The sequence below is a fragment of the Vitis vinifera genome, chromosome 7 (assembly GCF_030704535.1).
Source record: "Vitis vinifera cultivar Pinot Noir 40024 chromosome 7, ASM3070453v1".
NCBI lineage: Eukaryota > Viridiplantae > Streptophyta > Magnoliopsida > Vitales > Vitaceae > Vitis > Vitis vinifera.
This window is the reverse complement of record NC_081811.1, coordinates 6,209,205-6,222,869: the sequence shown is the minus strand read 5'-3', so window position 1 is coordinate 6,222,869 and position 13,665 is coordinate 6,209,205. Positions and strand designations below refer to the sequence as shown.

General features: G+C 31.7%; 1 protein-coding gene across 1 annotated transcript; it reads right to left on the bottom strand.

The window, feature by feature from the left end:
- Nucleotides 1-4,452: 4,452 nt before the first annotated feature.
- On the bottom strand, nt 4,453-5,255 carry LOC100266975 (LOB domain-containing protein 29). The gene is made up of 2 exons (XM_002263497.4): nt 4,977-5,255; nt 4,453-4,872 (listed from the first exon to the last, which is right to left on the bottom strand). Exons 1-2 carry the CDS (start codon nt 5,253-5,255, stop codon nt 4,453-4,455), a joined length of 699 nt encoding a protein of 232 aa, XP_002263533.1.
- Between the last annotated feature and the right edge of the window lie 8,410 nt (nt 5,256-13,665).

Below are 13,665 nucleotides of genomic sequence, written 5' to 3'. Positions count from 1 at the left end.
AAAAATCAAGTGTTTTCATATACTATCTTTTATTGATATCACTTATTTTTTAAGGATTATTTTAAAAAGTAATTATATAGATGATTAAAAATAAAACATTAAATATAAAATTATTTTTAAAATATATTTTAAAAATATCTAAAATAAATTAAAAATAATTATGTTTCTAAATAGACTTTTGTTTTATAAAACAATAAAAAATAGTTTTAAAAAACTATCATAATTTTTTTTTTTTGCTATTTTTTAAATTGAAGAAAATAAAAGTTAAATATTTTTCAAATTGAAGAAAAAATTCAAATTTTTCTTTAAATTTGATTTTTAATAATGACTTTTAATTAAAACAAAAATTGCCACGTGCTTTGGTTTGTAATATAATTTTTTTTTTTTTGTTAGGTTAAAACAAAGAAGTCAAATGGTGGAAGTAAAGCATTATAAAAAGCAAGAAGAGTCTGGCATACGTCTCATAGTGGGGTTGCAACTCTAACAAGATTTGACCGTTGAATTTGCACACCCAGGTTTAATCTCGTCCGTCCATCTGTGGTATGAATTAGACAGCATGTTTTGTCCTTACGAGTAACAGCTGCCTCTTTTAAAATTATTTTTGATTTTGTATTTTGTGATAAAACTGAATAAATTTCGGCTGCGACAGCCTGTAAAAAGAATATTTTAAAATGCGATGATGTGGGCAATGTCCTGATGTGTACAGTGTCTCAATATTTATTTTGGATGACATGTCAAAAAAATTGTCATTACTATTTTTGCAACTTGTTAGTTGATACAACAAATCTCCGATGCTAACATCACACAATATTTTGATGTATATAAAAAGGAAATATTTATAGATTGTCAAGGTTGAATTCATATGTACAAAAGCTCCTAAGATTTATTTATATCGATTTTTAGAAAGATAAAAGATAATAGACGTATAATTTTGAAGGATAGTATTTTCTAGTCAAGTGGATTAATTCAAACACGATATCTACTCAATTACCATTTAATTATTGAATAAATAGTATATCGTACAACCCGTGTAATAATAGAATTGAATTAGGTTTTATTTAAATTAATATGTTTAACTTTTTAACCTGACATATTTGTAATTCAATTAATCTTTTAAACTAATCGAATAAGATTTAATGGATTGTATTTATAAATATGTTAATCAATATGATTATTATGCAGGTGAATTCGTGTCATATAAATCGATAAAAAAAAATGTAAATTTAATCTAAAGACGATTAACCAATCAATGAAAAATGTGTCGAATTCTAACTATATCAATATTCGCTGCCCTAATAATTTCCAAAATCAATCCCTTTAATCTAGCATGGATGTGTAGATTTGTGTGGAAGAGGGAAGGAAAAACACATGAGGAATGGATGGAATGTTTGTTTGCTTAGGGCTAGATGTGACAGGAGTTTGGGGAAGAGGAGACCTGAGTAGGTCATATGTGGCCTCCCATTTGGGTTTTCTACTAACAAAAGGGCACCACTACAGCGACCACTTTCCTGCCCCAATTTATGCTCCATTCGTGGTTAGGTACGTTATTAATTTCTCCATCGGGCATGCGGCTTTATTGTCTGTAATTTCATTTCTTCTTCAATTCTCTCAGGAATCCCACATGGACCAGAAATGACCACGTGGGCCAAGACCATTTGCCTATAAATGGACCGACTTGGTGGTAGCAAAGCTGGGCCTGACAAGCATGGTATTATTTTATTCCGTTGGGCCCCTTAAATGGATTTAGCATCAAGTACTTTCTAGTTTTTTCAGGAATAAAAAGAAATTAAAGAGAAAATTTAAAAAAGTAGAGTTCCAAAATACAAACCTAACAAAAAAACAAAAAAAAAACCATGACACGTATATATTTTAAATTTTATTGTTTTATATCAAAATTTAGGTCCATTATTTAATGTTTTGATATCATTCTTTTATACTTTGTATCACATGTTGGTATCTAATTCCATTTATTTGTACTATTATGTAATAGTCTAAATTTTATCATATATTTTCAACAACCTATATTATATCTTTTATAGATCGACTTGATACCCGGGAAGATTTTTATTTTTTTTAAATACAATCATTAATTTAGCTCAATCTCAAAATGAGGTGACATTTCTCTTACAAAAGTGTGCAAATTCTATGAGAAACAAGATTGACTTGACTTAAAAAATGAAGGCAGTGGATTCAAAAAATGCACTAGTTCATTTGACAAATATGGTTTTGAGAATGAAGGGTGGAATGGGAGAGGATAAGAACTTGTACATGCAGCTAAGCTCATGAAAATTCAGCATACACAGACAAGCATTCAATGTGCAGTCTGGGCATGTACACAAACACATATATTCATAAACCCTAGAAGTTTTATCTGCTATACTTTTGGAAAATGAATACTCAAGTAGGGAAGATTTTCTTTATTGTTTTCTTCATTATGTCTCACTGACTGGGGTTCACATGCCCTCTCCCTCTCTCTCTCTTTCTCTCTCTTTTCTAATAGTTGAAACTTTTGAAGTATGCGACATGGCATGGGGATATATGCAGCATAGGAGCAAAAAAACACAGCCACATAAAATGACTCACAATCCCAACCAAACTATGGTAAATCCACAGTGACTGCTGAGAAACATAACAATTAGTATTAAGATGTCACCTGGTTTAAGTGAAACAAATGCATGTTGGCAGCCCTGTCAAAATGATAAGAAGTGTCATGAAAAATGAAGCTAACTTCAAAATCTTGCATCTCTGTTGTGTAAAAGCTCAACCCAGAAGTGGGTTTCCCCAAAACTTTTAAGGAGACTTCATACAAGTTTTCGAAGTGGTAGAACAAGAAGCAGCTAGATGCGTTACAAGACTGAAGTTGAGTACTACTTCAAACTCACCCATAAAGTTAAGTGGAGATTCAAGATTCTGGTTAATCAAAACAAGATTTAGTCATGTTCCTTGAAGCAAAAACAGTACCAAACCAAGTGGTTTTATTCATCACTTACGTCAAATATTAGAATGAAATCATTTTCCTCACAAATCAACAACAATCATTTGCATATGATGCCTTAGAAGAATGCAGCTCAACCAAAGGTGTCTACAGTACTAGAAGTTTTATGCATCTGACTGAAAGTTCTTGAAGAGCATTTCCTCATTGATTCTGGCAACCTATTGTTGGATTGACAGTGATCATAGCATTGAATCTGGATGAAAAGGAAACTTAAATCCCTACCAGTAAGCTGCTCTACATAGTTAAAAAAATTTCCAGCTAGGGCTAATTAATATTCAGCCTCAAGTACCTAACAGAAGATCAATAAATCTAGAGAAGAACTGATATAAGGTATGGAAGTTTAAATTTCAGAATCTTTAGGAAGTAGAAACACTTTGTTTTTTGAAGCTTTCCTTCTCGGGATCTGTGAGCTCAATCCTCGTAAATACATATTTTCAAGCAATCAAGAGCTAAGGAAAAAGTAGCAGGGTGCATGGATGAAGAATGAAGTTAGGTTTGCCCTAAAAAATGGAGGAAGGGATATTTTAGTCTCCTCGGGATCGTAGGCTTCCTTGATAATGGGGTACAAACTACTCATGTTAATGATTCAAACGTGAGACAACACTGCAGATGTTCGCTTTCTTAAACTTAAATGTACCCAAATCTGATCATCATCTATAGCTTAAACTACCCATGGAGTAGTACTAGTATCTACACAGTGACCTTAAAATATTAGTAGTGATCCTAGACAAGAAGCAAAAGCTGTGAAAATGGCAGAACTTCTTCCGTGAGAACATACTGACACTTCCTCCACTAGAAGGTCAGATTGAGAAACAAGTTGCACCAATAGGGTAAAGAAATATAGAGACAGAGAGAGAGAGAGGGAGAGAGAGAGAGAGATCTCCATGCCCTAGTATATATCTTACTCATTTTCTTGAAGATACAAGAAGAGGTAGAGAGTATTGAGATTACTCAGCCAAAATCATGAAGATTTACTTGGCTAGATTAAGTGTCTAATGATGGGTTTAATTAATTGTCGGTAGAATTTTCACTGCTGCGGTTTTAGGGCAAAACCCCACTTGGAAGATGGGAAATATTTTCCTCTGACACAAGCATATGAAGGGAAAGTTTGGAATAAAAGCAAACTAGGTGCCTAAAGAGTCTTTATTAGGTCAAAAACTTGGACACTAAACAAAGCTAATTAACTCAAAAACAAAACCCGATTTTCTCTGGTTTTGTCAGAGAATTACACTATTATTCTATCCATTTCCAAGCTAGGTTACACAAGATATAAGAAAAACAATCATAGGGTAGATTATATTGTAGGGCCTTCAATTCTATCAACATATAATTCTAGGTTTCCTAGCTTATTTTAGAGCAGCAAAAGTTCATGTTCAAGAGTATATATGCAGTAGCAATTCAAAATTGACGAAATCGTCTTCACCGATCCATGATATGTTTCCAGCTCCAAATTTCCCTCATGAATGCCGGATATAGCCAAAGGCCACTGACTGGAGTTCGTCAGCATCATCTTGGTAAGCCCATTTCCTTCTGTTTCCTTGCATGTCCAGAGAAGCCATGGAATGAGAAGCCTCTTCGAAACTGGCGAAGGAGACATTTTCCTCCGGGAACATTGAATTTTTATAATTCTCCATAGGGCTAGGGTCCACGAACCCACTTTGGGAATACGGCATGGTTTCCGAATTACTGGCGAGGTTTGGATCAAACTGTGGCACTGTGTTCAAATTCTCCAACTGAAACCAACTCTGAAAGTCTTGCTGGTAAGAAGGGAGTTTCCCAAAGAATTTCTCATTGAGGTTTCCAGCACTGGACCCATTGAAAAGGCTTTGAGATGCTTGCTCCTTCAGAGAAGCTAGCTGTGCTTGTAGATTAACAACCTGCAAAATCGAAAACAAAAAACTCCGGTTAAACCAAGAATTAACACGAAATTAGGGTTTCTATTAGCAATTTAATCAGTGCAATGTTCTTAGGTGTAGTAAACCTGCTGCTGGAGGGCAAAAATGTGTGAGACACATCCATAGATGGGATCTTGAAGTCTGGCTTGAGCTTCATAAGCAATGGTAACCGCAGCTTCACACCTGTCACTCACCGGTAGGTGACCGAGGAGTTTGGACACATTGCTTGCACCAAAAACCTTATGAATGGCAGCAAAGTGGGCAGCGCCTTGTTCATGGCAGAAATAAGGAGCAAAAACACAACCCCTCACACATTTTCTCCTCAAAAACTTGCAGGCTCCACAAGGAGAACCAGAACCAGTCATCTTGACAATCCTTTTGGAGGGTGATTTGTGGTATACCTGCCTTCTGAGCTCATTGCCAAGCACATTATCACCATGTTTATAAACACTGGGGGAGGAGGGAGGTGGATCATATTATAATGAATACTTAATTACATGTGGTTCCCTTATTGGGGTACAGATTTCATTGTTTTTCCTATATAATATACTCTCTTTTCACCTCCTATCCTAAATTTTTATACTCCCATTTCAGATTCCGTTCAACATCCTTAAACGACAAAACAGGTAGCATAAACCAACCCATTTCTATATGCTTGATGATTGATCAATTCTTGCTCATCTTTTGAATCTACATGATCCTTATATGTGATAACTGCAACTACATTTAGTGCTTGATTAACTGGTAATTGACCCTAGGAGGGGATTCATTCATGAAAATTGGTATATAACAAACATACCCAATAATTGAATTGCAATGAAGTTGAAGGACATGTCAAATTTTGAAAGAAAGAAAGAAAGAAAGAAAAAAACAAACTTATGCAATCAGATGGTAATCTCTCAACGTCATATGTAATAGTAAGTAGTGGTGTGGTTTCTTATTTGAACAATGGGGTGGATGATCATGGTTTGAATCCTATTTCCTTACAAAAAAAGAAAAAGAAACAATAAGACAAAAAATTCAGGTTTTCAGTAAGAATAACTTGACATATCATCAAATAGTTTGAGACCAAATTGATTTTTGAAATACAAAGATCAATTATACACACATTCTTGGAACTCACAAAAATACTGAAAACCCATAAATAAATAAAAAAAATTGGAGTCTATATAATTATAATTGACAAGTAGTCAAGAAATTCCACCACATATATCTGTAGACTGTAAGCAAGTCATCAATTAGGACATAAAAGAGTGAAAACCAAGGCAGGTTCCGATGTATTAATGAATTTAAAATGGACCACAAATAGACAAATTCAGTCTAAAAGTCCTAGATGATCAACCCCAAAACTTACAAAATTGGTTGAAAATAGAACTAAGAAGTTATTGGGTTCTTAGAAAACAATAATATCTTTGAATCAGTGCCCTGCTCTACAACCCTTTTTTGAGGGCAAAGTTTTGCCCCCACTAGATGGAAATGAGGCACAAATATTATGATAAACATGAGAGACACCCATGATCATCCAATCAGTCCCTTTATGGATCGAATATGTTGTAGGGGGGGTTAAACATGAAATAGTGGACTGCGGTTATGGGATCCATAATACTCTTTTTGTGTACAGATAATCAAAATTCGAAATGGAACAAACAAGACAGAAGAAAAGAAGCATATTCTAAAAATGAATGAAACAAAAGATAGTGACACTGGAATAGAACACTAGACTACGGGAAGCACAATTGAGAATGCGAGAGAGAGAGAGAGACAGAGAGGCAGAGAGAGAGAGGGGGGAGAGAGAGAGATTTCTCCTTTCTAGTCGTTGATTTGTTTAAGTCTTGGAGGTCACAACTTGTCGAGCAATACTGTATTATTATCATTAACTAATCTTATATATAATCATTAATCACTTTCAATCACTTTCTTGTGTTACACATAGGCACCAACATGTAGACCTTGCCCAAATATGCACTTAGGCCCCACTTCCAACCCTAATAATGACCCCCCAACTTCACAACCCGGCGGCCCCCCACCACACCACAATTCTCTCCCTCTCTCTCTCTCTCTCTCATATAACTCTATTTAAGGTTAATAATTCCATAATGGAAGTGATAAGCCCTCAGGCTGCGTTTGGCTTAACTTTTTATAAGCCTTAAGCTGCCTATGACTTATGCAAAGAAGGGGAAAAAGAAAAAGAGGAAAAAAAAAACTCTCTCATTTTTGAGATGCTTATGTAGAAGAGCTCAAATGAAGAATACTAAACTCATATGTTGTTAGCATATTCAATTGCGACTTTTTTCTTGTCTAGGCAGATCTTCTGACAAAATCACCTTACTAAAAATTACAAATGTAAATCACAATGCCAAACACCGCCTAAACATAAAATGGTGACTAGGCTAACCCATAGATAGGTATTGGTCGACATGGTCGGACGTCTCAACAGGGGTTATTGCATGGCATCGACCACCCTGGCAGCCATTATCCCACCATGAGAATGGTTTTCAGCCATGTGTATTGTTGGCCACTTGAGCATTAAAAGGAAGAGAGATTTTGGAGACAGGAAGGCATGTTAATTAATGGAATTATTAAAATAATCTCCTCTAGACAATAATGTAGGAGGGGTTCAACTAATCTTATAAAAAAGAGCATACCTTAAATTTATTTACATAAACTTTGTTTAAACTTTATTATAAAAATAAAATGCCCCTAGTCGACAGGCTTTTTTGCATTCCAAAGGTACTTTTAATGGGTTTTTCTTTTCTTTTTTTCCCTTTTTAACCCACCTGAACACTGCTTCATCATCCTCCTTCTCCATAGCATCCGTTTCGTCAGCCATCCAAAATTATCTAGCTTCATAGGCATTGTTTTTGTGCCTGTTCCTTAGTTTAATGGCCAGAAGAGAAATATTTTAGGTCACAGAGAGTTGATCCTTTTTGGGCACCCCTAAAATTGGCTTTTTATTAATCTTTAGAAGTTCTAAGAACTTAATTAATACTTTTGCACAAAAAGTTGAGTCTTCCATAGTGCTTATTAACAAAATTTGGAAGTTTAAGAAGATAGATTACTGAATATGAGCACCCACTTGGAACTCACAGTTAGAAGGAGTATGCCAATGATTTTAAAAAACATATTTAGTATAAAATAAAAAAAATAAAAAAAAACGTTTCCAAAAGAAGAATAAAAAGTTTTACAAAATTTTAAAAATATTTCAAAAAAATTAAAAAATCATTTAAAATAAAACACTTTGAATAAAAATATTATCAAGATTTTTTAATGGATTATCACCAATTATTGGCTACTCAATGTGAATAAGGGTGTTTTGATCTTAATCCAGTCTTACTTGGTGAATTTTAATAATGAGGAAACAGCGATTAAACAAAGTGTGAAGATAGGATAAACACCTATACAAGAGGGTGGTCCATTAATTAATATTTTAAGCAAGTAGCCCTTGGTTTAAACATGACAAAATTAAATATAACAAAATTTTGGACGGGTAGAACTCAACCATAAGTTTAACCCTAGTCATCAAAGTAATTATATGAATACTCAAGAACTAATATAGAAGTAAAACATTGGGCTCAACATGAAATCGATATGGGGTTCTAATTAATCATCGTATTAGTGGCTAATCTTAATGGAAAATGGTAATTAATGTTTGATCGGGACCGTGGTACTTATCGTCCTTAGATTATATTAAAAAAAAAAAAAATAAGTTTCATGGATAACGATGAATGGATTCATGTAAAATGATGTGATTAGAAAGAAAGAAATATCACATCGATGTCTTGACATTCAATCATTTGAGAAACAAACCACATGTTAGGTTCATGAAAATGGAACTGCCCATGCAAGAGGGAAAAAAAAAGGTAGGGTTTTCACTTCTCGACCTTTTGCTTGGATTCCACCACATACAACAACCAGCTTGTTTCATTTGTAAATATATGAAAAGAAAAAAGAAAGGGGAGAGAGATGAATTTGTTTTTGGCTGTAAGGAGATCCAGCACATATGTTTGACCCACCACCATCTCATCTCCATGATGAATTCTTCAAGTGCTAGGCATGTTACTTCAAGTGTACGGGGTTTATTATGTATATGTTTGGTGAAAGCATGTAAGAGAGCTGTCGGCTTCTATACTATTCTTTTTCAGATTTTTTCTCCATTCATGTGATTCCTTCTTTCTCCACACATATTCTTTTTTTTTTTTTTTTGGATTTTTTCTTTTTCCAAACTCTAGGGGTTTGGAACTGGTTTGTATTCGCTTACGTGTTTTAAATTCTGGATTAAATGTGTTTTAAAATGGTTACAAATTTGTAAGTTGGAAAAGGGAAATTTAAAGTGGAATGGCACGTCCTAGTGAATTAAAAAAGAAAGCCCATCATGCACTTTTCCACTTTTTCTCTCCCTTTTTAACTTACGAATATATGGGAACTTTAATTTTTTTTTATTTTAATAAAAGGAATTAAGAACTTGAAATCTATGGGTAGAATTTTAAATTTTGTTGTTTTGATGAAATCATTCATTGTACATGAAAAAATGATTTTTGGCATACGATAATTAAAATATAAATATAAATAAATCATAATACCATATAAAATGGAAGAATCAAAATCTAATAATACAATAGATGTAAATAATATCAAATTAAATAATTTATTTTAAAGTCAAATGTATTAATAGGAGTGTCTAATAAACGGACCAATTAATTAAAAAATAATTATAAAGGAAAAAGGTGGTGATGGAGCAAACATTTTGTTTACTTGTGTAAAAAAATAAATAAATAAAGAGAGGGAAGAGCAACAAGTCTTATGCTTCCTGGATTTCGTGTATTTGCCCTTTCAACTAATCGATTGCCACCACAGGACACTTCCCCAGATTCCTGCCAACCCCAAAACGACACCGTTTTCTCTTGGGTTCCAAAACATTATCCCCACAATAAATAAATCCTAAATGCAAAGCATCCCAATAAAAAAAAAAATTAGAAATACTAATAAAATAAAGCTGAGTCAGAGCCGTTATTGTTCATCGGGATTGGCGTGCACGTGACCATTAGGAAGACACGCTAGTGACGTCATCAGATGACAGGGACACGCCGCACGGGTGCATTATTATTTACAGTGTGGGTCCCACTAGCGACCAATGTCCACGTCACCAGCCCCTAAACGACAAAATAAAGGTCTCCTTTATATAGTTTGGTATTTTTGGACCCACCTGGCTTCACCCGTTCCGCTTATACCATCACTATTTCTCATTAAATAATCACAAAATTTCCCATATATTTTTTTATTAAGTTTAAAATAAAGAGATTTGAAATTGTGCCCATTAGATGATATTTATGTAGGTTTTGTCCCATGAGGGAAGGTTATAAATTTATAATTTCAACCCTTTCTCATTGGCATCCACTTCAACTTTTATACCAACTCTTTTTATATTAATTAATTTTTATTATTAACAAAAAATTCAAAAACATAATAAAAGCATGAAATTAAATTTTCTTTTTATTTATTTTTAATGTGAAATAAAATAAAGAATGAAATAATATCAATATTCAAATAAACAACCTTCATATAATAAAAATTACATATATAATTTTTTTTTTGACATTTTTTTTTGCTTTTAAGCCTTTATACAAAAAAATGTTTGATGTTAGATAGAGATTAAAAAATTATTTAAAATATTCTTTAATTTACATTTTAATGTTGAATTTAATAAAATAACCTTGATTAATTTCATTAAAAGAGATTTTGAATTAAAAATTAGTTTAATATGGAAGTCATAATATATTATATAAAGTAATTTTTTTATTTATTAAAAGAAATCATGATATTAACATTGTTTTTTATTTTAGTTTTTAATTAGCTGATAAAAAAGGTGTTTGGTAAAACTTAATATTTATTATTTAATAATTTAAATTAATTTTAAGTTAAATTATTGAGTTAAAATTTATTATTTAATTTTTATTTTAAGTATTAAGGTTGTTTGATAAAATAAATTTAAATTTTATTTTAAATCATCAAATTAATATATTTATTGTCATAAATTATAATTTGAGTAATGGAGGTTAAATAATAATGAAAATTATGAAATAGAAAAAGAAATCATTGAGGTTATTAAAATAGTGAGAGTGGAAAAGTAAAATGGAGATATGGATTTAAAAATAAATTAATTATTTTTATTTATTATTTAAAAATATTTTTTACTTTAAACCATATTATGTTATTTTATTAAATATACTTGATCTATCTAATGATTAAAATTAAATTATTAAGTCAATTAAGTTGGTTTACCAAACACTAAAAAAAATTAAGGAAATAGAAAGCTCTTTATATTAAAAAAAAAAAAAAAAAATCTTTAAATTCAAGGGAAAATTAATGCCTTCTCTCTTCAGTCCTGACAGTGTTCATTAATTTGATGAAACGAGACACAAACATTAATATGAAAACAAGTGTAGCGATTAAAAGTAGGAAAAAGAGGAAGAAACGAAAACGAAATTTGAAAAAGAAGAAAAATGTCACATGTTTCCTAAAAAAACCAGAGGGAAAACGGGTGTATGGACAAAGATGGTGTTGGAGAATGATGAAGACATCTGAGTATGATCCGAGGCGTCCCACGACTGGTCAAGCCGACACCAAGGTTGCATATGGGGCCTGTGCACGTGCATGGATGATTGCCTTACATCTACCGTCTACCCCTTCAATAATTCTTTATTCATAATCCATCTTCTCAATCTAGAAGACTAGATGCTACCCCTCCTCCCTCTTCGTCTTCTTCCTATCATTCTTTACTCAATACAATCATGGCGTGAGCCATATTAATATAAACTCTTTACCATGATCATAACCCAATTATTAATTAATCAATACATACATGCATAGAATTCAAAACCCTAGTCTGCGGATAACATGTTGAATCATCGGTTTCGACCCCAACGACATGAATGACAACGAAATACGTTGTTGCTTGAAGAGGGAGAGACACGGCTGGAATGCTTCGTTTTCAAGGGTAAATACTATATGGAATTTTATAATTCTATATTTTTATTCGGTGTAGTTTGATTGGGAGGCATTTTTTCAAAGTCCAAACCACAATATAGGGGAAGAGATGCATATGCATAATCTTTAATCAGTCTCAACTCCATGCAGAGACAGTGGGGGTGTCATTTCAAGAGGATATATAGTGGAAGCTTACTTGTATTTTTTAGGGTTTCGGTGGGTTACATACTTTTTTTTTATAGGGTTTTGGTGGGTTGATGAAGAAACTGGAGAACTGACTTACACGACTGGCTAAAGCCAGGAAATCAAATCACATGTGGAGACAACTTGGGAGAAGCTCCCAAAAAAGAAAAAGGAAAAAAGAAAGAGCTCTTTGACCAAACAATACCTTTCAATGATAGCCAAGGAATGGCCCTACGGGCTACAACCTTGTCTCAATACGCAAATCTGCATTATGAGTGTCAAGTTCAATTTGAAATCAAACAAGTTTTTCGAACCCCACCATTCACCATTCACCCATTAATATTTATGAATTCGGAAGGATTAATCTTAAAGTAATTAATTGATTTCACTTTTGAAGTACACATGGTTTTGTTATTTGGCAAAAAGTTTGCATTATTTATTGGGTAATGGGCTGGCAATGCGTTTAAAAAGCACGGCCTGTCTCGGACTATATGATCATCATACATATGGTTACTAACACCATTGATGTTGGACATTTTATTTGCCCTTTCTTTGCTTTTATTATTGGCTTGTTGACACCATTGGAACTTTAGGATAAGAAAAGTTATCGACAAAGAATAGTCTTTATGCTTCTAAGCTCTTTTTATTCGATTCTTTTTTTGATTGTCGTATCTGCTTATATATTAAAGCACTTAAAACTGGGGTTTATTAATCGATATTATAAATTATTATTTTTAGTGGAATATGATATTGTTAGATACTGTATCCTATGTAATACTCATGTTTATTTTGTGAAAATAAATAATGGAATATAAAATATATTATGTTTCATTTAAAATAAAAATTATATTAAATCCTAATCTTTACTACCGAAAAGAAATGTGAATATATTTGAAAATTGTTTTAATCCATAATTTATTAAGTATTTTTGTATTTTTGTATTAATGATATTGATTGTTAAAATATTTAAAATTCATAAACAAAAAATATTATATTATGCTATTAAATAGATAAAAAAAAAACTTATATAGTTAAATAAAATATTAGTATCCATACATTTTAAAAATTTTTGTTTTCAAATCAAAACCTTAAGGTCTATTTGACAATTACTTTCGAAAACAAATTTTTGTTCTCCAAAACAAAAAAAAACAAGTTTAACAACCAAAAACCATTTTCTCTTTTTTGTTATTAAAAAAAAAATGGGAATATATTTTATTTATTTTCTGAGAATTATTTTAAAAAATAATTATACAAATATATAGAATAATTAAAAATAAAATATTATATATAGAAATTATTTTTAAAATATATTTAAAAATATGTTAAAAATATTTTAAGTTTTAAACAAACTTTTGTTTACAAAACATTAAAAAACAAATTTCAAAAATTGTTTTAAAAAATAATTACTAAACAGGTCCTTGTTGTTTTGCAAAAAAAGTAATATAAAATTTTTTAAAAAAATATATAAATAAGAAAGATAAACTTGTAATCCATGAGATATGTATAATTCATATATTAACTTACTATTATCAAAGGAAATACTAAAAAAATAATAATAATATATCCCACAAATATAAAATCAATAATACAATATAAACTTCTATTCCA

Bases quoted from the DNA above. Each gene is read 5' to 3' on its own strand.
- LOC100266975 (XM_002263497.4), bottom strand. From the start codon at position 5,255: ATGACTGGTTCTGGTTCTCCTTGTGGAGCCTGCAAGTTTTTGAGGAGA. The intron at 4,873-4,976 runs GTTTACTACACC...TCGATTTTGCAG, and splicing joins TTTTTGCCCTCCAGCAGCAG to GTTGTTAATCTACAAGCACA.